This window comes from Oncorhynchus keta, chromosome 4, assembly GCF_023373465.1.
Source record: "Oncorhynchus keta strain PuntledgeMale-10-30-2019 chromosome 4, Oket_V2, whole genome shotgun sequence".
Lineage (NCBI taxonomy): Eukaryota > Metazoa > Chordata > Actinopteri > Salmoniformes > Salmonidae > Oncorhynchus > Oncorhynchus keta.
In genome coordinates, this window is record NC_068424.1 from 10,505,071 (window position 1) to 10,525,435 (window position 20,365).

At 45.7% G+C, this 20,365-nt stretch overlaps 2 protein-coding genes across 38 annotated transcripts in view; one reads left to right on the forward strand and one right to left on the reverse strand.

Annotated features, from left to right (window-relative positions):
• Positions 1-20,365, reverse strand: part of LOC118373001 (uncharacterized) — a 41,789-nt gene that overhangs the window by 19,743 nt on the left and 1,681 nt on the right. For 3 of the 24 annotated variants that reach the window (XR_008096639.1, XR_008096637.1, XR_008096641.1), the window contains exons 2-3: positions 11,134-12,041; positions 8,964-10,243 (exon numbers count right to left, since the gene is read on the reverse strand). Coding sequence is in view for 4 of the 24 variants with exons in the window: in XM_052500238.1 (XP_052356198.1) it covers positions 609-1,721 (1,113 nt within the window). In the remaining 20 variants the exon portion in view is untranslated. The other 21 variants (XM_052500239.1, XM_052500237.1, XM_052500235.1 and 18 more) reach the window with 19 other exon arrangements.
• LOC127916873 (uncharacterized) lies at positions 2,784-6,301 on the forward strand. Of its 14 annotated transcripts, XM_052500220.1 has the most exons (5): positions 2,784-2,903; positions 3,373-3,444; positions 3,517-3,696; positions 4,201-4,272; positions 4,345-6,301. In XM_052500220.1, exons 1-5 carry the CDS (start codon positions 2,892-2,894, stop codon positions 5,116-5,118), a joined length of 1,110 nt encoding a protein of 369 aa, XP_052356180.1. In that variant the 5' UTR covers positions 2,784-2,891; the 3' UTR covers positions 5,119-6,301. The 14 variants fall into 14 exon arrangements, with proteins under 14 accessions (XP_052356180.1, XP_052356168.1, XP_052356171.1 ...); XM_052500208.1 differs by having other exon boundaries at positions 3,337-3,696; XM_052500211.1 differs by having other exon boundaries at positions 3,373-3,696.

Genomic DNA, 20,365 nt, shown 5'->3' on the forward strand with positions numbered 1-20,365 from the left:
CAGATACATTAACAATTAGTTCTAGACTAGGGAGTATTAAGGTAAGTAAGGACTAACCAGTTCATCTTTGTGAAGACTGATTAGATTAACAATGTGCACTAAAAAACAGGGATGGGAGACTTCTACATAAGCATTGTGTGGGATTGGAGCAGGTCACCTCAGTCACCTAAACCAAACAATGGACAGAGGTAAAAGACAACGTTCACAGAATTTAGGTGACTTTGAAAAAAATATTTTTGAAGCAAATTGTGTCAAACCACCCAAGTATGGAGAACAAACGGCATGATTCACCAACAGAAAACAACAGAAAGAACGTCCGCACTACCATCTGTAATGAAAGAACGCCTGGACCACCATCTGTAATGAAAGAACGCCTGGACCACCATCTGTAATGAAAGAACGCCTGGACCACCATCTGTAATGAAAGAACGCCTGGACCACCATCTGTAAACACCATCTGTAATGAAAGAACGCCTGGACCACCATCTGTAAACACCATCTGTAATGAAAGAACGCCTGGATTACCATCTGTAATGAAAGAACGCCTGGACTACCATCTGTAATGAAAGAACGCCTGGACCACCATCTGTAATGAAAGAACGCCTGGACTACCATCTGTAATGAAAGAACGCCTGGACTACCATCTGTAATGAAAGAACGCCTGGACTACCATCTGTAATGAAAGAACGCCTGGACCACCATCTGTAATGAAAGAACGCCTGGACCACCATCTGTAATGAAAGAACGCCTGGACCACCATCTGTAAACACCATCTGTAATGAAAGAACGCCTGGATTACCATCTGTAATGAAAGAACGCCTGGACCACCATCTGTAATGAAAGAACGCCTGGACCACCATCTGTAATGAAAGAACGCCTGGACCACCATCTGTAATGAAAGAACGCCTGGACCACCATCTGTAATGAAAGAACGCCTGGACCACCATCTGTAATGAAAGAACGCCTGGACCACCATCTGTAAACACCATCTGTAATGAAAGAACGCCTGGACCACCATCTGTAAACACCATCTGTAATGAAAGAACGCCTGGATTACCATCTGTAATGAAAGAACGCCTGGACCACCATCTGTAATGAAAGAACGCCTGGACCACCATCTGTAATGAAAGAACGCCTGGACCACCATCTGTAATGAAAGAACGCCTGGACCACCATCTGTAATGAAAGAACGCCTGGACCACCATCTGTAAACACCATCTGTAATGAAAGAACGCCTGGACCACCATCTGTAAACACCATCTGTAATGAAAGAACGCCTGGATTACCATCTGTAATGAAAGAACGCCTGGACCACCATCTGTAATGAAAGAACGCCTGGACCACCATCTGTAATGAAAGAACGCCTGGACCACCATCTGTAATGAAAGAACGCCTGGACCACCATCTGTAATGAAAGAACGCCTGGACCACCATCTGTAATGAAAGAACGCCTGGAATACCATCTGTAAACACCATCTGTAATGAAAGAACGCCTGGACCACCATCTGTAAACACCATCTGTAATGAAAGAACGCCTGGATTACCATCTGTAATGAAAGAACGCCTGGACCACCATCTGTAATGAAAGAACGCCTGGACCACCATCTGTAATGAAAGAACGCCTGGACCACCATCTGTAATGAAAGAACGCCTGGACCACCATCTGTAATGAAAGAACGCCTGGACCACCATCTGTAGTGAAAGAACGCCTGGACCACCATCTGTAATCACCATCTGTAATGAAAGAACGCCTGGACCACCATCTGTAATCACCTTCTGTAATGAAAGAATGCCTGGATACCATCTGTAAACACCATCTGTAATGAAAGAACGCCTGGATTACCATCTGTAATGAAAGAACGCCTGGACCACCATCTGTAATGATAGAAAGCCTGGACCACCATCTGTAAATACCATCTGTAATGAAAGAACGCCTGGACTACCATCTGTAATCACCATCTGTAATGAAAGAACGCCTGGACCACCATCTGTAATGAAAGAACGCCTGGACCACCATCTGTAGTGAAAGAACGCCTGGACCACCATCTGTATCACCATCTGTAATGAAAGAACGCCTGGACCACCATCTGAATCACCATCTGTAATGAAAGAACGCCTGCCCACCATCTGTAATTACCATCTGTAATGAAAGAACGCCTGGACCACCATCTGTAGTGAAAGAACGCCTGGACCACCATCTGTAATCACCATCTGTAATGAAAGAACGCCTGGACCACCATCTGTAAACACCATCTGTAATGAAAGAACGCCTGGACCACCATCTGTTATCACCATCTGTAATGAAAGAATGCCTGGACCACCATCTGTAAACACAATCTGTAATGAAAGAACGCCTGGACTACCATCTGTAAATACCATCTGTAATGAAAGAACACCTGGACAACCATCTGTAATCACCATCTGTAATCTGTAAACAGAAGGAAGCTAAGGAAGCTAAAACAACTTCAGGTATGATACTGTTGTTAGGCCACTTTTACAAATCCAAGTAATTTTGAAATGTTTTTTTTCTTTGACTCCACACAGTGAGGCCCGGTAGTAGGTGCCAGGCGCACCGATTTGTGTCAAGAACAGCAACGCTGCTGGGATTTTCACGCTCAACGGTTTGAAGGAGGAGGACAGAAACATGAACCAGCAGCAGTACCAATGGTCTTCATGCTGAGTTGAGTCCCGATATTTCCATGTGTTAATTTAAAACCTTTTTGTGACCAGTCCATGGCTATTGTTTGCTTCAATTACTTGAGACATCTTTGTTGTGAGAAGTGTTGCATAGCGAAGGTATCTATACAGGCTTGTTCATTTCTGTCATTGTCTGCCTCAACTGTGGGAACATCTGGGTCGTCCTCATCTTCAATGCGAGGATCTGGGCAGCCATGCTGTTTGAGGTCATTGTGAAGATCTGGACAGCCATGCTGTTTGAGGTCATTGTGACGATCTGGACAGCCATGCTGTTTGAGGTCATTGTGAAGATCTGGGCAGCCATGCTGTTTGAGGTCATCGTGAAGATCTGGGCAGCCATGCTGTTTGAGGTCCTTGTGAAGCACTGGACAGCCATGCTGTTTGAGGGCATTGTGAAGATCTGGACAGCCATGCTGTTTGAGGTCCTTGTGAAGCACTGGACAGCCATGCTGTTTGAGGGCATTGTGAAGCACTGGGCAGCCATGCTGTTTGAGGGCATTGTGAAGCACTGGGCAGCCATGCTGGTTTGAGGGCATTGTGAAGCACTGGGCAGCCATGCTGTTTGAGGGCATTCTGAAGCACTGGGCAGCCATGCTGTTTGAGGGCATTGTGAAGCACTGGGCAGCCATGCTGTTTGAGGTCATTGTGAAGCACTGGGCAGCCATGCTGTTTGAGGTCATTGTGAAGCACTGGGCAGCCATGCTGTTTGAGGTCATTGTGAAGCACTGGGCAGCCATGCTGTTTGAGGTCATTGTGAAGCACTGGGCAGCCATGCTGTTTGAGGGCATTTTAAAGCACTGGGCAGCCATGCTGTTTGAGGTCATTGTGAAGATCTGGACAGCCATGCTATTTGAGGTCATTGTGAAGCACTGGGCAGTCATGCTGTTTGAGGTCATTGTGAAGATATGGGCAGCCATGCTGTTTGAGGGCATTGTGAAGCACTGGGCAGCCATGCTGTTTGAGGTCATTGTGAAGATCTGGACAGCCATGCTGTTTGAGGTCATTGTGAAGCACTGGGCAGTCATGCTGTTTGAGGTCATTGTGAAGATCTGGGCAGCAATACTGTTTGAGGTCATTGTGAAGCACTGGACAACAATGCTGTTTGAGGGCATTGTGAAGATCTGGACAACCATGCTGTTTTAGGGCATTGTGAAGATCTGGGCAGCCATGTTGTTTGAGGTCATTGTGAAGAACTGGGCAGCCATGTTGTTTGAGGTCATTGAGAAGCACTGGGCAACCATGTTGTTTAAGGTCATTGTGAAGCACTGGGCAGCCATGCTGTTTGAGGTCATTGGGAAGCACTGGGCAGCCATGCTGTTTGAGGTCATTGTGAAGCACTGGGCAGCCATGTTGTTTAAGGTCATTGTGAAGCACTGGGCAGCCATGTTGTTTAAGGTCATTGTGAAGCACTGGGCAGCCATGTTGTTTGAGGTCATTGTGAAGATCTGGACAGCCATACTGTTTGAGGTCATCGTGAAGATCTGGACAGCCATGATGTTTGAGGTCATTGTGAAGCACTGGGCAGCCATGCTGTTTGAGGTCATTGTGAAGATCTGGACAGCCATGCTGTTTGAGGTCATTGTGAAGATCTGGGCAGCCATGCTGTTTGAGGGCATTGTGAAGATCTGGACAGCCATGCTGTTTGAGGTCATTGTGAAGCACTGGGCAGCCATGCTGTTTAAGGTCATTGTGAAGCACTGGGCAGCCATGCTGTTTAAGGTCATTGTGAAGCACTGGGCAGCCATGCTGTTTGAGGTCATTGTGAAGATCTGGACAGCCATGCTGTTTGAGGTCATTGTGAAGCACTGGACAGCCATGCTGTTTGAGGTCATTGTGAAGATCTGGGCAGCCATGCTGTTTGAGGTCATTGTGAAGATCTGGACAGCCATGCTGTTTGAGGTCATTGTGAAGATCTGGACAGCCATGCTGTTTGAGGGCATTGTGAAGATCTGGACAGCCATGCTGTTTGAGGTCATTGTGAAGCACTGGGCAGCCATGTTGTTTAAGGTCATTGTGAAGCACTGGGCAGCCATGTTGTTTGAGGTTATTGTGAAGATCTGGGCAGCCATGCTGTTTGAGGTCATTGTGAAGATCTGGGCAGCCATGTTGTTTGAGGTCATCGTGAAGATCTGGAAAGCCATGCTGTTTGAGGTCATTGCGAAGAACTGGGCAGCCATGCTGTTTGAGGTCATTGTGAAGATCTGGGCAGCCATGTTGTTTGAGGTCATTGTGAAGATCTGGACAGCCATGTTGTTTGAGGTCATTGTGAAGATCTGGGCAGCCATGCTGTTTGAGGTCATTGCGAAGAACTGCTGTTGCAATGCAGCATCTTCTTGGTTGAAAGCGCCATGTGTTTCTGAGACACTGAACACCTTCCATACACCAAACATGGGCTCTACTACACCTCTGATGCGGATATGAGCTTTGTCGTATCGTTGTTGCTCAGGTCCTATTGCATGAAGATAGAGGGTGAACAAGGAGTTGGTCTGTGCATGCCCACTCTCACCAAGTATGCCTCCACTATGTTGTCCTTCTTCGAGCTGGGTATACAAAGAGGAGTTTTGGAAAATCATTGAGTCGTGAGTTACACCTTTCTAATGTGCAACAATGTTGGAGATCTGCAATTAACCCGTTTTTTACGATTCCTGCACACCTCAGCATCTGCTGTAGAGGGACCCTTGATGTGAATATGACATCCCTCTATACAGCCAAATGACTCCAGGGAAGTATCTATATTCATGGAAGTGTACCTTGTAGTCGGTTTTGGCAGGAAGCATCAGGAAACTTGATGTATGTCAGTTCACATATACCCCTGCAGACATTGTGGACTATTCTGCATACAGTCAGTTCACTAACAACAACATTATTCCCTTGTTTCACGATGGAAGGTTCCAGATGCAAACAACCCTCAAGGTGATCAGCACTTGGGATGGGCCTGGGGCTGTGGCGGTCATGAAACTTCCGTCTAGGGCTGTGGCGGTCATGAAACTTCCATCTAGGGCCTAGCGGTCATGAAACTTCCATCTAGGGCCTAGCGGTCATGAAACTTCCATCTAGGGCCTAGCGGTCATGAAACTTCCATCTAGGGCCTAGCCGTCATGAAACTTCCATCTAGGGCTGTGGCGGTCATGAAACTTCCATCTAGGGCTGTGGTGGTCATGAAACTTATATCTAGGGCTGTGGCGGTCATGAAACTTATATCTAGGGCTGTGGCGGTCATGAAACTTCCATCTAGGGCTGTGGCGGTCATGAAACTTATATCTAGGGCTGTGGCGGTCATGAAACTTATATCTAGGGCTGTGGCGGTCATGAAACTTATATCTAGGGCTGTGGCGGTCATGAAACTTCCATCTAGAGCTGTGGCGGTCATGAAACTTATATCTAGGGCTGTGGCGGTCATGAAACTTATATCTAGGGCTGTGGCGGTCATGAAACTTCCATCTAGGGCTGTGGCGGTCATGAAACTTATATCTAGGGCTGTGGCGGTCATGAAACTTATATCTAGGGCTGTGGCGGTCATGAAACTTCCACTGCCGATCTCAGTGTAATTGACCGTTAATTAACAAACACATTTAAACATCTCTTCTGGATCCAACACATAGCCTTACAAGCCCCTAACACAGACCTTTGGAACATTTACAGTTTTAAAAGTCTAATAAAGCCATGTAATATAGCCTACAACATCACAATAAAGCCATTATTTATTTTTGACAGGTCTAAAGGAACATGATATGAAGAAAATGTAGTAGAATAGCATTCTCTGAGTTGTCCATAAGTTAGTGTCTGATCTGGCTATGCCATGTGGCTGTGCCTACATTATGGCTACATGAGTTAATTTAGCAGACAAGATTTGCTTAGAATTCTGTGGCATTATTTCGTATTATTTTATAGTATGAAGAATAAAATGAACCTAGCTGAATAAAATAGAAAGGATATTTTCTCCAAATGATTTGAGGGAGTGCTCACATGCAGCTATTCTGTGTTGAGTGGTTAACAAGGACACAGGTACTCCTGTATGCTTCATTTAGAGGTATTCAGGTAACTTTAGTTATGATACAAATGTCAGGCTATATGTTTTGATTTTTAATACATTCTAAGGCTGCATGATGCGACTCTAATGATGATTTGAAAAAAGTCACATGAAAGGCATGAGCTCTGATTTGTATTTTGGCAGGCTGTACACACTTCATCAGTCTCTCATTCACAATTTGACAAGCACATGATAATGCCTCGAATTTCCCGACTGGATCTCCTTATTGTGGCCGTAATGCCCCCTAAAAAAAAAAAGCCAGGACTTTTGCGGCCAGTGGGCGTTGTGCCCTTGGGGTGAACATATTATTTTATCATTCCCGTCGACGCATCTCTGCTCACATGGCTCTCGGTCAGGTGATCGGATCTTTCTCGCAGGCTACAAGTGAAGACAGACATATCGGGGACGCAATCGGTCGAGTCCTTATCAAATTACAAGATGCATATTGAAGATATTGAAAGAACTCTCCACATTAACTTTTAGTCAGATAACAAGATGCCTGAGGCCTAATGAACAGCAAAAGTACTAGCCTATGTCAGTTTACTATCCCCCATGCTACAAAAGTTGACATATTCTATTTTATTCCCACAACTGTCTGGGACAGTCGTCCTTGACAGACTGGTAGACTCCATTCAGACAGCAGCTGGCCTCTGTAGAGGGTTCACCTGCTCCAGGTAGGCCATGACAGCCTCCGCCATGCTGAGATAGGCCAGGCTGAAGAGCCGATCCAGACACATAGACTATCACTGACCTGTAGAGGAGAAGTGTTTGTTTAGGGTTAGGGTTAGTCATCAATTTAATCACAGGGAGAATATCACTGACCTGGAGAGGAGAAGTGTTTGGTTAGGGTTAGGGTTAGTTATCAATTTAATCACAGGGAGAATATCACTGACCTGTACAGGAGAAGTGTTTGGTTAGGGTTAGGGTTAGTCATCAATTTAATCACAGGGAGAATATCACTGACCTGGAGAGGAGAAGTGTTTGGTTAGGGTTAGGGTTAGTCATCAATTTAATCACAGGGAGAATATCACTGACCTGGAGAGGAGAAGTGTTTGGTTAGGGTTAGTGTTAGTCATCAATTTAATCACAGGGAGAATATCACTGACCTGGAGAGGAGAAGTGTTTGGTTAGGGTTAGGGTTAGTTATCAATTTAATCACAGGGAGAATATCACTGACCTGTAGAGGAGAAGTGTTTGGTTAGGGTTAGGGTTAGTCATCAATTTAATCACAGGGAGAATATCACTGACCTGTAGAGGAGAAGTGTTTGGTTAGGGTTAGGGTTAGTTACCAATTTAATCACAGGGAGAATATCACTGACCTGGAGAGGAGAAGTGTTTGGTTAGGGTTAGTTATCAATTTAATCACAGGGAGAATATCACTGACCTGTAGAGGAGAAGTGTTTGGTTAGGGTTAGGGTTAGTCATCAATTTAATCACAGGGAGAATATCACTGACCTGGAGAGGAGAAGTGTTTGGTTAGGGTTAGGGTTAGTTATCAATTTAATCACAGGGAGAATATCATTGACCTGGAGAGGAGAAGTGTTTGGTTAGGGTTAGGGTTAGTTATCAATTTAATCACAGGGAGAATATCATTGACCTGGAGAGGAGAAGTGTTTGGTTAGGGTTAGGGTTAGTTATCAATTTAATCACAGGGAGAATATCATTGACCTGGAGAGGAGAAGTGTTTGGTTAGGGTTAGGGTTAGTTATCAATTTAATCACAGGAAGAATATCATTGACCTGGAGAGGAGAAGTGTTTGGTTAGGGTTAGGGTTAGTTATCAATTTAATCACAGGGAGAATATCACTGACCTGGAGAGGAGAAGTGTTTGGTTAGGGTTAGGGTTAGTCATCAATTTAATCACAGGGAGAATATCACTGACCTGGAGAGGAGAAGTGTTTGTTTAGGGTTAGGGTTAATCATCAATTTAATCACAGGGAGAATATCACTGACCTGGAGAGGAGAAGTGTTTGTTTAGGGTTAGGGTTAGTCATCAATTTAATCACAGGGAGAATATCACTGACCTGGAGAGGAGAAGTGTTTGTTTAGGGTTAGGGTTAGTCATCAATTTAATCACAGGGAGAATATCACTGACCTGGAGAGGAGAAGTGTTTGTTTAGGGTTAGGGTTAGTCATCAATTTAATCACAGGGAGAATATCACTGACCTGGAGAGGAGAAGTGTTTGTTTAGGGTTAGGGTTAATCATCAATTTAATCACAGGGAGAATATCACTGACCTGTAGAGGCAAACACACACCTTCTCCAGGGGCAGGATGGTGTGCAGCAGTCTGATGGTGAATATGGCGGTGTCTACGTAGGCCAGTCTGTGGTGGACCAATGAGCTCTCAGGAAAGTAAACATCAGAAAAAAAACATAAACACCAATCAACATCAATCATCAACGATGGACCCCTCTCCCTCTAAGACAGAAGCAGACAATAGCGCCCATTTACCACCAGAGGGCAGCAGATACCCCTCCCACTGCCAGGCCAGACTAAATACGGTTTTACAGGAGAGTCCTGAAGAGGCCTGGCAGTGGCACAGCAAGCTAGTTAAAGATGACAGAACAGCTTGGAGAGATGCGATGCTCAGGGCGTGTATTAACCTGCTACTGCAGGAGGGTCTTGGCTTGACAAGAGTACAGTCCCTACAGAGAAACCGGCAGAAACCGAATGAACAGGATACTCATGACAAATGACTCTACATGTCACAAGCGGTGTATGAGTGTGTCGTGTGACCTCACAGTGCGCACACACACACACAAACACACACACACACGTAGCAGAGGGAGGAAGGAGAGTGCGAGGGGAGAGGGCGGAAGGTGACCCCACAGCGCGCGCACACACACACACACACACACACACACACACACAGACAGAGAGAGAGAGCAGCATTATCGTGGATGTTGCAGAATGACAGAATGGCTTCTACATCAGCAATGCTTGCTCGTTGGGTTTTAGGCTGGGTATCTATAACTGCTGATGTTAAAAGGGCTTTATAAAATACAGTGGATTGATGTCAAATTTACAATAACATGTGAACCATGAAGAATCAGGAATGGAGGCATAAGAGACCAGAGTAATGATGTGTCTGTGTCTGTTTGTCTTCACCTTGTGTCTACTACCTTTGTCTGTTTGTCTTCACCTTGTGTCTACTACCTGTGTCTGTTTGTCTTCACCTTGTGTCTACTACCTGTGTCTGCTACCTATGTCCTCTACCTGTGTCTACTACCTGTATCTGTTTGTCTTCACCTTGTGTCTACTACCTGTGTCTGCTACCTATGTCCTCTACCTGTGTCTACTACCTGTGTCTGTTTGTCTTCACCTTGTGTCTGCTACCTGTGTCTGCTACCTGTGTCGGTGGATCAGTAAATATTCATATAGATGTTCCTATTGAGGGGTGTTGTGATGTACCAGCTCCATCCTCTCCAGGCTGGTGTCGTCCGAGACCAATGTCTCTGAGCAGGACCAATGCCTCACACAGCAGCTCACACAAACCCCGGAATACACACTCGCTGTCTAGGGGAGAGAGGGGAGAGGGAGAGAGGGAGGAAGAAGAGAGGGAGGGAGGGGGAGAGGGAGAGGAGAGAGAGGAAGAATAGAGGGAGGGAGGGGGAAAGGGAGGAAGAAGAGAGGGAGGGGGGAGAGGGAGGAAGGAGAGAAGGAGGGGAGAGAGCGAGGAAGGAGAGAGGGAGGGGGAGACGGAGGAAGGAAGGAGAGAGGGAGGGAGGAAGGAGAGAGGGAGGGGGAGAGGGAGAAAGAAGAGCGGGAGAGAGAATAACATTTCAGTTCATTTATAATGTTGCCTGGAAAACCTTAGAGAGAGAGAGAGAGAGCTGGAGCAACTTCACACCATCTGATGTGGGTAGAGACACTTCAGTGGCATCCTTTATAGCTACCGAATATCACGCTCGAACATACTGCAGAGAGAGAGGGAGAGAGAGGGAGAGAGAGCGGGACAACTTCACACCATCTGATGTGGGTAGAGACACTTCAGTGGCATCCTTTATTGCTACTGAATATCACAATAGAGCATACCACACTGTATGAGAGGATGAGAGATAGACAGAGACAGAGAGGACACCATCAGATACTGCTGATGAGATCACAGGCAAGCGGTAAAAATTATATGAGAACACTCTGATTAAAAAAAGAGTTCCAAAAGGGTTATTTGGCTGTCCCCATAGGAGAACCTTTTTGGGTTCCATGTAGAACATTCTGTGGAAAGGGTTCTACATGGAACTCAAAATGAGTCTACTTGGAAACAAAACTTGTTCTTTAAAGGGTTTTCCTATGGGGACAGCCAAAGAACCCTTTTAGACTCTATATGGAACCTTTTTTTCTGAGTGTAAGTTAGAAATGAGTAATTTTACAAATAACACTGACAAACCACACCAACAGATACAGACCGGTTCGAGGCATCATCCCCATCTTGTCTGTCCACTCTGGGTCTCTGGCACCCCACCACAGAGGGCAAAGGAGAGCACTCTCTTGGGGATGAGACCAGGGAGCGCTGCCCCCCTCCTCCACACACCTCCTGGGAGTAGGACAGAGACGAGTTCTGGGACACTGGGTCCATGGAGAAGAGGAAGAGATGAAGGGATGAAGGAGAGAAAGCGAAAGAGAGAGAATTTTCATCATTAGTTCCCTAGAATGTGCCTTTGTTGCACAATAAATTGGTCAGAGACACCAGAGTTGAACACCTCTACTCTTGAAATACGAGTCATGGAGTCTATAGGACAGGATGAGGTCTGACTGAGCAAAGAGACTTGGACTAAATTTAGGACCTGGTGCCGTGAAGTTAAATAATGGATCCTGAAAATAATTGTATAACTTCTTAATAAGTGAGACGTTATAATTGGTTATAATAAGTTATAATTGGTACGTCAAATGCGTATCATATACTCAACTTATCAATAGTAATTCAATATGCTGAGGAAGTTGCATGACTAATATACAAATGAAACTAATATCAGTGTGATCAAGCTTAGGCGTTGTCTTTCAAACAAAATAGAACATCCATACAATGCTATGCAAAGTCGGTATGTAAAATCTTTGCCAAGCAGCAAACATTAAGTCAACATAGGTGTAATACCTATGAGGTCATCTCAGCCTTGAACAATGACATTCTTATCTCTTTTATACTTCCTGATGACATTAGCATTCAATAATAATCCAGATGTAAGCCAAGCTTGGTTTGCTGAGAAGTAGCTGGGGTCGCTGTGGTAGTAGTCTCTTCCTCAGCCTCACACACAGCTGCTGTAGACGGCTACTGCCTGCAGTCACAGGTAGCCTGACTCACTCTCATCAGAAGGTTCTGGAACACAGGAGAAATCAGAGAATTAGAACCAGTACTATGGTCAAACTTCCATTAGGAAGGTTCAGTGTGGGAATGGTCAAGACAGTAACTAGGTTTCAAAAGGAGTTGTATGAAGTTGCCACTTGAACAATGATCTAAGATCAGTTTTAGTGGTTTTCACCCTGTTGGTTCGAGTCCGGTTTTAGGTTGATCCTGAAGGCATTCAGATGCTATCCTTCCATGACGTCATACCAGAGGACAGCAATGACAAATAGTCCGGTTTATAACCCTTAATGAAAGAGTGACAGTAGCCATTGCACATTTCCTGCTCAAGGCCCAGAAACAACTGGGTGATATAGGAGCCGTACATAAAACCACACACTAAATAAAAGGCCACTTGGAATTGAGTTATTATCTGTCGCTAGCTAATGATGTCACGGCTCTAAATCCCAGTGATTCAATCCATCTAATTGCTTCTATTGACCCTGTCGTGGGCCTTGGCCAGGGGTGGTAACTGATTGTTGGCTCTATGGTAGAAAGGACAGAAGAACGGAGTGTTCTTTCTAACTATATATGTGATTTTCTACAGTAGTATAATACTGGGCCGCTGGACAAAGACTTCAGCCGGGGAATTTAGCATGGTGACGTCACGTAGGAACTCACGTGATCAACACCTGGTTGCGGTTGTTGCATCTCAGAGAGATGGACAGATGCTCATCCCACTGACATAAATATAGTTCCACAAAAGAGAAAAATTCTGAAACGAGACAAAAAATGTCTACACTTTAGTGTCACCCACCTCTCATTGGATGACCGTATATACTGTATGTCTGTCTGCCAACCTTGGAAACACAGAAAACGTCTAGCATCGCACAGATTTACTCATTGTCAAATAGATGACGTCAGAACGTGGAGAATCAATGAAGTACAGTATACTGCATCTCATACAAAACACATAGCTGATGAATCAATAAAATGCTGAAATTGAAATAGATTAAAAATGCATGCAAAATTAGCATGAAATGACATATGGTCATCAACAAAACGTTGTTTGTGAATAAAGGTGTGGGCTCTATTTGTTTGTTGTCATAGAACTGTAAGGCCCCCCCGAAGTGACTCTTCTCTCAAAATTCAGCATTCTCCGTGTTGATTGGAGGTTAACTCTCAAGTAATACTATTGGTCAACAACTCAGATTCTGAATCCAAACAACTCAGATGTTTCTAAAAGGGTGTTAGATTCACTGTTCCTATGTTCCTGACTTGCTGTGGTGTGATTTTCTCTCTCTCTCTCTCTCTCTCTCTCTCTCTCTCTCTCTCTCTCTCTCTCTCTCTCTCTCTCTCTCTCTCTCTCAAAGCCACTTGCTTTACGAAGTAATTAAATACACTTGTATTTAGAATTCTATTGCCAGACATTTCTTAATTGCTTATTACTGTAACTCAACTATGGTGTTCTTGCATATTGCCAATTATCTTTTTGGAGTCAGAAGAACATTCTGATAGGCTAACTCTCGACTGGTGCAGCAGTCTAAGGCACTGCATCTCAGTGGTAGAGGCATCACTACAGACCTTGGTTCGATTCCAGACTGTATCACAACCGGCCGTGATTGGGAGTCCAATAGGGCAGCACACAATTGGCCCAGCGTTGTTAAGGTATGGCCGGGGTAGGCTGTCATTGTAAACAAGAATTTGTTCAATAACTGACTTGCCTAGTTCAATAAAAAGCCCTTTTTTTTCAATTTTTTCCTAAAATGACATACCCAAATATAACTGCCTGTAGCGCAGGCCCTGAAGCAAGGATATGCATATTCTTTGTACCATTTGAAATTAAACACTTTGAAGTTTGTGAAAATATGAAAGGAATGTAGGAGGATACAATAGATCTTTTAGAAGAAAATACAATGGAAAAAATAATAATTCTACCACAGTCTTTGAAATGGAACAGAAAGTTCCCACATCCAGCCCTCAGTATGGTTGTAATTGTGATGGTGTCCACAATATGGCATCCGTGTATGTGCAAAGTTACAGACGGATAACTTGAGGTATGAGCAAACTACATGACATTTAGTGTGAAGTCACCCAGGTACATTTTACATTCACGTTACATTTGTCTGCAAGAATATCGTCAAAACAGCATACTCTGACTTTAAATGAGCTTTTCCAGTATTAGTAGCCATGTTATAAGTTCAACATTTGCAAAACACCCAGTCTTTTGTTTATTCCATGTGTAACTCTGTGTTGTTGTATCTGTCAAATTGCTATGCTTTATCTTGGCCAGGTCACAGTTGTAAAAGAGAACGTGTTCTCAACTAGCTTACCTGCTTAAATAAAGGTGAAATTAAAAAAAGAAAAACCCAACAAGACTGAAGACCGTTGAGAAGAATTGAAGAAAGTAATATATTCAGGTGATTCCTGTCTTAGTAACCGAGTAACCAAGTCAACATGGGCAGGCCTGGCATTGGAGCTCTCACTCCACCACCAAAAGCCCTTTTAAGGGCTATGTGTTGCTGTTCCGCTATGGCGGCGTCTGTAGACCTACACAACATCTGTTAGGTGTTTTTGGGAGCTGAAAACGTTGGGTAGGGCATTAGGGATGCTCCAGTTTGACTGGTCTGCACCATCCTTCCTATGGAGGAGAGGCAGAGACGCTGGGCATTTTTTTGGTGAGAAGACCCCCTTCGAAGACACGTTTTCTCTGATGGCCTCATATTATGAGGATGTATCTGATGATGACGCTGAAGAGGAAGACGAGGATGGGGAAATGAAATGTGGCCCTTTGGACCAGCTAATTCCATTGACCCAGGGACATGTACCCTCCTTCCACTTCAGGATGGTGGGGAACTTCAACCTCGCCTATCCAAGACGATGAGGACTGCTCTAGGATCCAGTAGCCTCCTCTCTGCTGGCGGATATCTATGAGCTCATAGAAGGGGCCTTGCTATTCCGCTTCCGCCCCTTCTGGTGAACAATTAGTCCAGCCTTTGTGTTTGCTGCCCCTACGGGCCACCGGTGAAGAGGGAGGAACCGATCGCCCCCTCCATGCCTGCCCTCAGCGGATCTCTAGAGGGCGAGTGGGACAAACCGATGTCAGCTGCGGCACCGGCAAAGGCTTTCTTCCTGTTTACCAGAGTAATATATAATATAATATATAATAATATATATGCCATTTAGCAGACGCTTTTATCCAAAGCGACTTACAGTCATGTGTGCATACATTCTACGTATGGGTGGTCCCGGGAATCGAACCCACTACCCTGGCGTTACAAGCGCCATGCTCTACCAACTGAGCTACAGAAGGACCGAGAGTGGTGGGCCTCCAAGAGGAGATTAGGCAGGGGATTCCCAACTGGGATGAAACCTTGGTCACACATCAAGATGGATGAAACCTTGGTCACACATCAAGATGGATGAAACCTTGGTCACACATCAAGATGGATGAAACCTTGGTCACACATCAAGATGGATGAAACCTTGGTCACACATCAAGATGGATGAAACCTTGGTCACACATCAAGATGGATGAAACCTTGGTCACACATCAAGATGGATGAAACCTTGGTCACACATCAAGATGGATGAAACCTTGGTCACACATCAAGATGGATGAAACCTTGGTCACACATCAGGATGGATGAAACCTTGGTCACACATCAAGATGGATGAAACCTTGGTCACACATCAAGATGGATGAAACCTTGGTCACACATCAAGATGGATGAAACCTTGGTCACACATCAAGATGGATGAAACCTTGGTCACACATCAAGATGGATGAAACCTTGGTCACACATCAGGATGGATGAAACCTTGGTCACACATCAAGATGGATGAAACCTTGGTCACACATCAAGATGGATGAAACCTTGGTCACACATCAGGATGGATGAAACCTTGGTCACATATCAAGATGGATGAAACCTTGGTCACATATCAAGATGGATGAAACCTTGGTCGCACATCAAGATGGATGAAACCTTGGTCACACATCAAGATGGATGAAACCTTGTCTCGCATTTGGTCCCGGGTTTGGGTTCATGGTCATCTAACAAGAAGGCCATGCTACCATTTCAGAAGGACAGAGTCACAGCCCAGTTGGTCAAAAATACTTTTGTCCTCAGACTGGAGCCAGTAATAGGGCAATCCTGACAGCCTCTCTCCAATCTGATGACAGGTAGGTAATGTCGCCATTACAGGAGAGGATGCAGATGTAGTGTCCACCTCTGTGGTCATGCACCGACACCTATGGCTATCCTTCATCTCCATGAGGGAGAGTGACTAGAATGAGTAGGAGGCCCTCTTCGGCTCCACTATGCTGGAAACTAGAGACCATCTTGGGACGGAGAAGGGGAGACAGCAGTTGCTGAAACACCTGCCAGTGGCAAAATAGAACATTCCCAGAGGAAATACGACTTCCGCCGCATCCTTAGCCTCATCCATCAGCCCAGGCAAGTCGCAAATACGCAAAGCTCGTAGACAAGGAGGAGCCCGTAGCAACATTCCTGCTGTCAAGGCTGCCCATCTAGTGACTAAAACTCCCACCACCGCTCTGCAGGCCCAGACAGCGCATGCAAACGATCAAGCAGAACCCCTCGTAATCGGAAGCGACCCCGCATCTGACATGACGCAGGAGAGCTGGCGAAGAATATTTAAATTTACGTTGCTCCCCACCCTCTTGTTGGAGAGGTGGTGGAACATGTGTTGTCTGTTTGTCATAACGACATGATAACTTCTGATAAATTCCATCACAAACATTCTCCCTATTTCTTGGTTAGAGGGAGCAGTTCGACACCAGGGGGAAGGAGATAGACACCAAGGGGTAGGAGTTAGACACCAAGGGGTAGGAGTTAGACACCAAGGGGGAGGAGTTAGACACCAAGGGGTAGGAGTTAGACACCAAGGGGGAGGAGTTAGATAACAAGGGGGAGGAGTTAGACACCAAGGGGTACATTTACATTTAACATTTAAGTCATTTAGCAGACGCTCTTATCCAGAGCGACTTACAAATTGGTGCATTCACCTTATGACATCCAGTGGAACAGCCACTTTACAATAGTGCATCTAAATCTTTTAAGGGGGGGGGGTGAGAAGGATTACTTTATCCTATCCTAGGTATTCCTTAAAGAGGTGGGGTTTCAGGTGTCTCCGGAAGGTGGTGATTGACTCCGCTGTCCTGGCGTCGTGAGGGAGTTTGTTCCACCATTGGGGGGCCAGAGCAGCGAACAGTTTTGACTGGGCTGAGCGGGAACTGTACTTCCTCAGTGGTAGGGAGGCGAGCAGGCCAGGAGTTAGACACCAAGGGGGAGGGGTTAGACACCAAGGGGTAGGAGTTAGACACCAAGGGGGAGGAGTTAGACACCAAGGGGGAGGAGTTAGACACCAAGGGGAGCAGTTTGACAACACTGGGAGCAGTTAGACACCTCTGGGAGCAGTTAGATAGCCACTGGGAGCAGTTAGATAGCAATTGGGAGCAGTTAGACACTAGGGGGAGGAGTTAGACATCTCTGAAAGCAGTTAGACACCACAACCATGTTTGATATCAGAAACACAGAAGAGAAATTCCACCTCTCAGGCGATTCCATCTGATTCGCATATTGACAACGAGCTCGGTGATGTCCCTGTTAGAACTCATGTCATCGGCCCACAATGTAGTCCCATTGGGGCTATTGCACATGCGCAGGCTGCAATCATGGTTCGCTCAGCTGCGGCTGGTCCCTGTGCGCCACTGTCTCCGAATGTTTTGTCGCCCCCATCGCTCTCGGGGGTGGACCTGGTCCATTGGCGAGACCTACAGTATGTGCCCTGATGTGTGGCATTTCGGCGAGAAGAGTCTCCTCTTGTATTCAAGTCTACAAAGATGGTTCTCTGACTGGATGGGTAAGGAACGTGCAAGACTCGCGCAGTGGGGGATGGGTGTTCTCCATTGGAGAATCGCCACATCAATCTCCTAGAGCTAGAGAAAGTGCTGCTGCTTTGACAGCATTTTCGCTCCTCGGTTTTGGTGTCTCAATGTATTGGTCTGGTCAGATAATTGAACTACAGCAGCATAAATCAACCGTCAAGGGCGAGTCAGTTCTCCTGCTCTCCATCAGATATCAGCCGGTGGTTATAGGCACACGGGTGCCTTTGCTCATTGACAGCTGACCACATTCCAGGCTACCTCAACAAGGATCTCACATCTCGGAGGAATGGCGCCTACATCCCAACATTGTTCTCCAGTTATGGGAACAATTCGGGAGATGTGGACCAGTTTGCTTCGTGGGCCAATGCGCACTTTCTCCTTTTATTCTCGCTCCTCGCGCAGGACAAATCCCCTTTGGGGACAGATGCTTTTGCCTACATGACCGAAAGGCGTTCTGTATGCTTTCCCTCCATTTCCCTCCATTCTCCCACTTCTGTCACAGATGAAAATCAGAGGGACTGTCAATCATTCTGATAACGCCCAATTGCTTGGGAGCTCCATGGCTTGCAGAGATGGTCCAGATGTTAGTTTTGCTGCCAATTCCATATCATCAGGATGCCCTATTTGAGGCGGGAGACTCGATAGATTAATGGCCTGTGCTGGACCGACCACTGATGGCTTGGTTCCTGAGAGGGAACAAGTTAGCGAGCTGCAGGTAATCGGCCGCTGTCATCGGCACGATACAGGGCGCGCAGGCTAGTTCCACTTCCAAGACCTATGCCAGTAAATGGAACTTCTTTACGCAATGGTGTGTTGGAGAGAATGCGGACCCTGTGTGATGCCAGGTGGAGAGTATTCTCTCAATCCTACGGTACCTATTTCGAGAAGCTACATTCATCAGCTACTGTTAAAGTAGAAGCCTCTGTGATTTCAGCTTGTCATGAGGGTTAAGGTACGGTGTCTGTTTTCAGCCATCCACTTGTTAAACGGTTCCTTTTGGGGACAAGGAGACTAAGACCGGTGACCAGGACTACTGTTCTCCAATGGGATTTGGCATTGGTGCTCCAGGTGCTATGTAAGCCCCCCTTCGAGCCCTTGACGCAGATTTCATTCAAGATGCTGTATCTCAAGACAGCATTTTGTTACTTGCCTTGACCTCCGCCAACCGAGTCAGGGATTGTACTCTCTGTCCACTTCACCTGACTGCCGTGCCATTAACGGTGATTTGAGCAGAGCTGGGTTTTGTCCTCATCCATCTTTTTTGTTTAAGATAATTAAGAGCTCACAGATCTTGGAATTTCAGGCTTTCTCTCGCGCTCCTCACAATGAGGAAGGAGAGAAATGGCTTCATAACCTATGTTCAGTGCGTTCTTTGGTAATGCTATGTGGAACGCACAGCGACAATTAGTTAAAAAGGCAAGTCACTTAAGAACAAATTGTTATTTACAATGACGGCCTACACCGGCCAAACCCTGACGACGCTGGGCCAATTGTGCACTGTCCTATGGGACTCCCAATCACGGCCGGTTGTGATGCAGCTGGATTCAAACCAGAGTGTCTGTAATGACTAGTCTAGCACTGAGATGCAGTGCCTTAGACAGCTGAGTCACTCGGGAGCTGCTGAGCCAGGTCATCGCCCCAGTCATTTGTGTGCCACGTGGAATGGCAGCCTCTGTGGTGTGGGAGTGGAGGATATTTGTATGGTAGCGATGTGGTCTTAGCTTCCCCTTTTATCAGCTATTATTTATTGGATGTGTCCTCAAGCTGTTTTGCACAGTCTCTTCTGTTGCTGTTGAGAGGATGTAAGCGCGGAGTGTGGGTTATGGGCTGTTAGAAATATGTATTTGATACAGCCCTCTCCATGGAGAACAAACAGAGAGATTTTTTTTCATGGTTATGGACTGCAGGTACAATTTTACAGATTTTTTTTCGGTCCCCCAGTTATTGACTGGTTGTGGAATATTGACCAGGGAACACAGTGATTGAGGCACTTGTTTTTTTACGCACTGTTGACTCTAAGTCTTGGCCTGAGTTGGATCGGACCTTTTCATTATGCGGGAAGTGTTTGATTTGGCAGGGAGTACATTTTCTGGCTCTCGGAGCTACGCCCTATACCAATAGGAGCTAGCCCTCCTACAGGGCGAGCTCCACGAGTTAGAACAAAGGTTATTCACGTAACCATGGTTCTCTGAGTGGAGCGAAGCCCCATAGGACTATGAGCCCTGCCGACCTCAGTTGTCTTGCTGAAGATAATATTCCGGTGACAGATTGAGGGGTTGCACCCCTTTATTGAGGGGCTCCTGCACTGTAAAAATATTGCGCCCCTTTTAATTAAAAAAATGTAGGTAACTATTTGCATCAGCCTTTTAACTAAATCCAACCAGCAGGATCATTTAAGTATAATATACGTCCGTTTTAGTGCATTACAAACTCAAATATATTAAGT

What these genes read in the sequence shown, in the direction of transcription:
- LOC127916873 (XM_052500202.1), top strand. Translation starts at nt 3,253, where the DNA reads ATGCTGTTTGAGGGCATTCTGAAGCACTGGGCAGCCATGCTGTTTGAG. An exon ending in GGACAGCCATGCTGTTTGAG is followed by an intron (nt 3,697 to 4,200) that starts GTCATTGTGAAG and finishes ATGATGTTTGAG; the next exon opens with GTCATTGTGAAGCACTGGGC. An exon ending in GGACAGCCATGCTGTTTGAG is followed by an intron (nt 4,273 to 4,344) that starts GTCATTGTGAAG and finishes ATGCTGTTTGAG; the next exon opens with GTCATTGTGAAGCACTGGGC.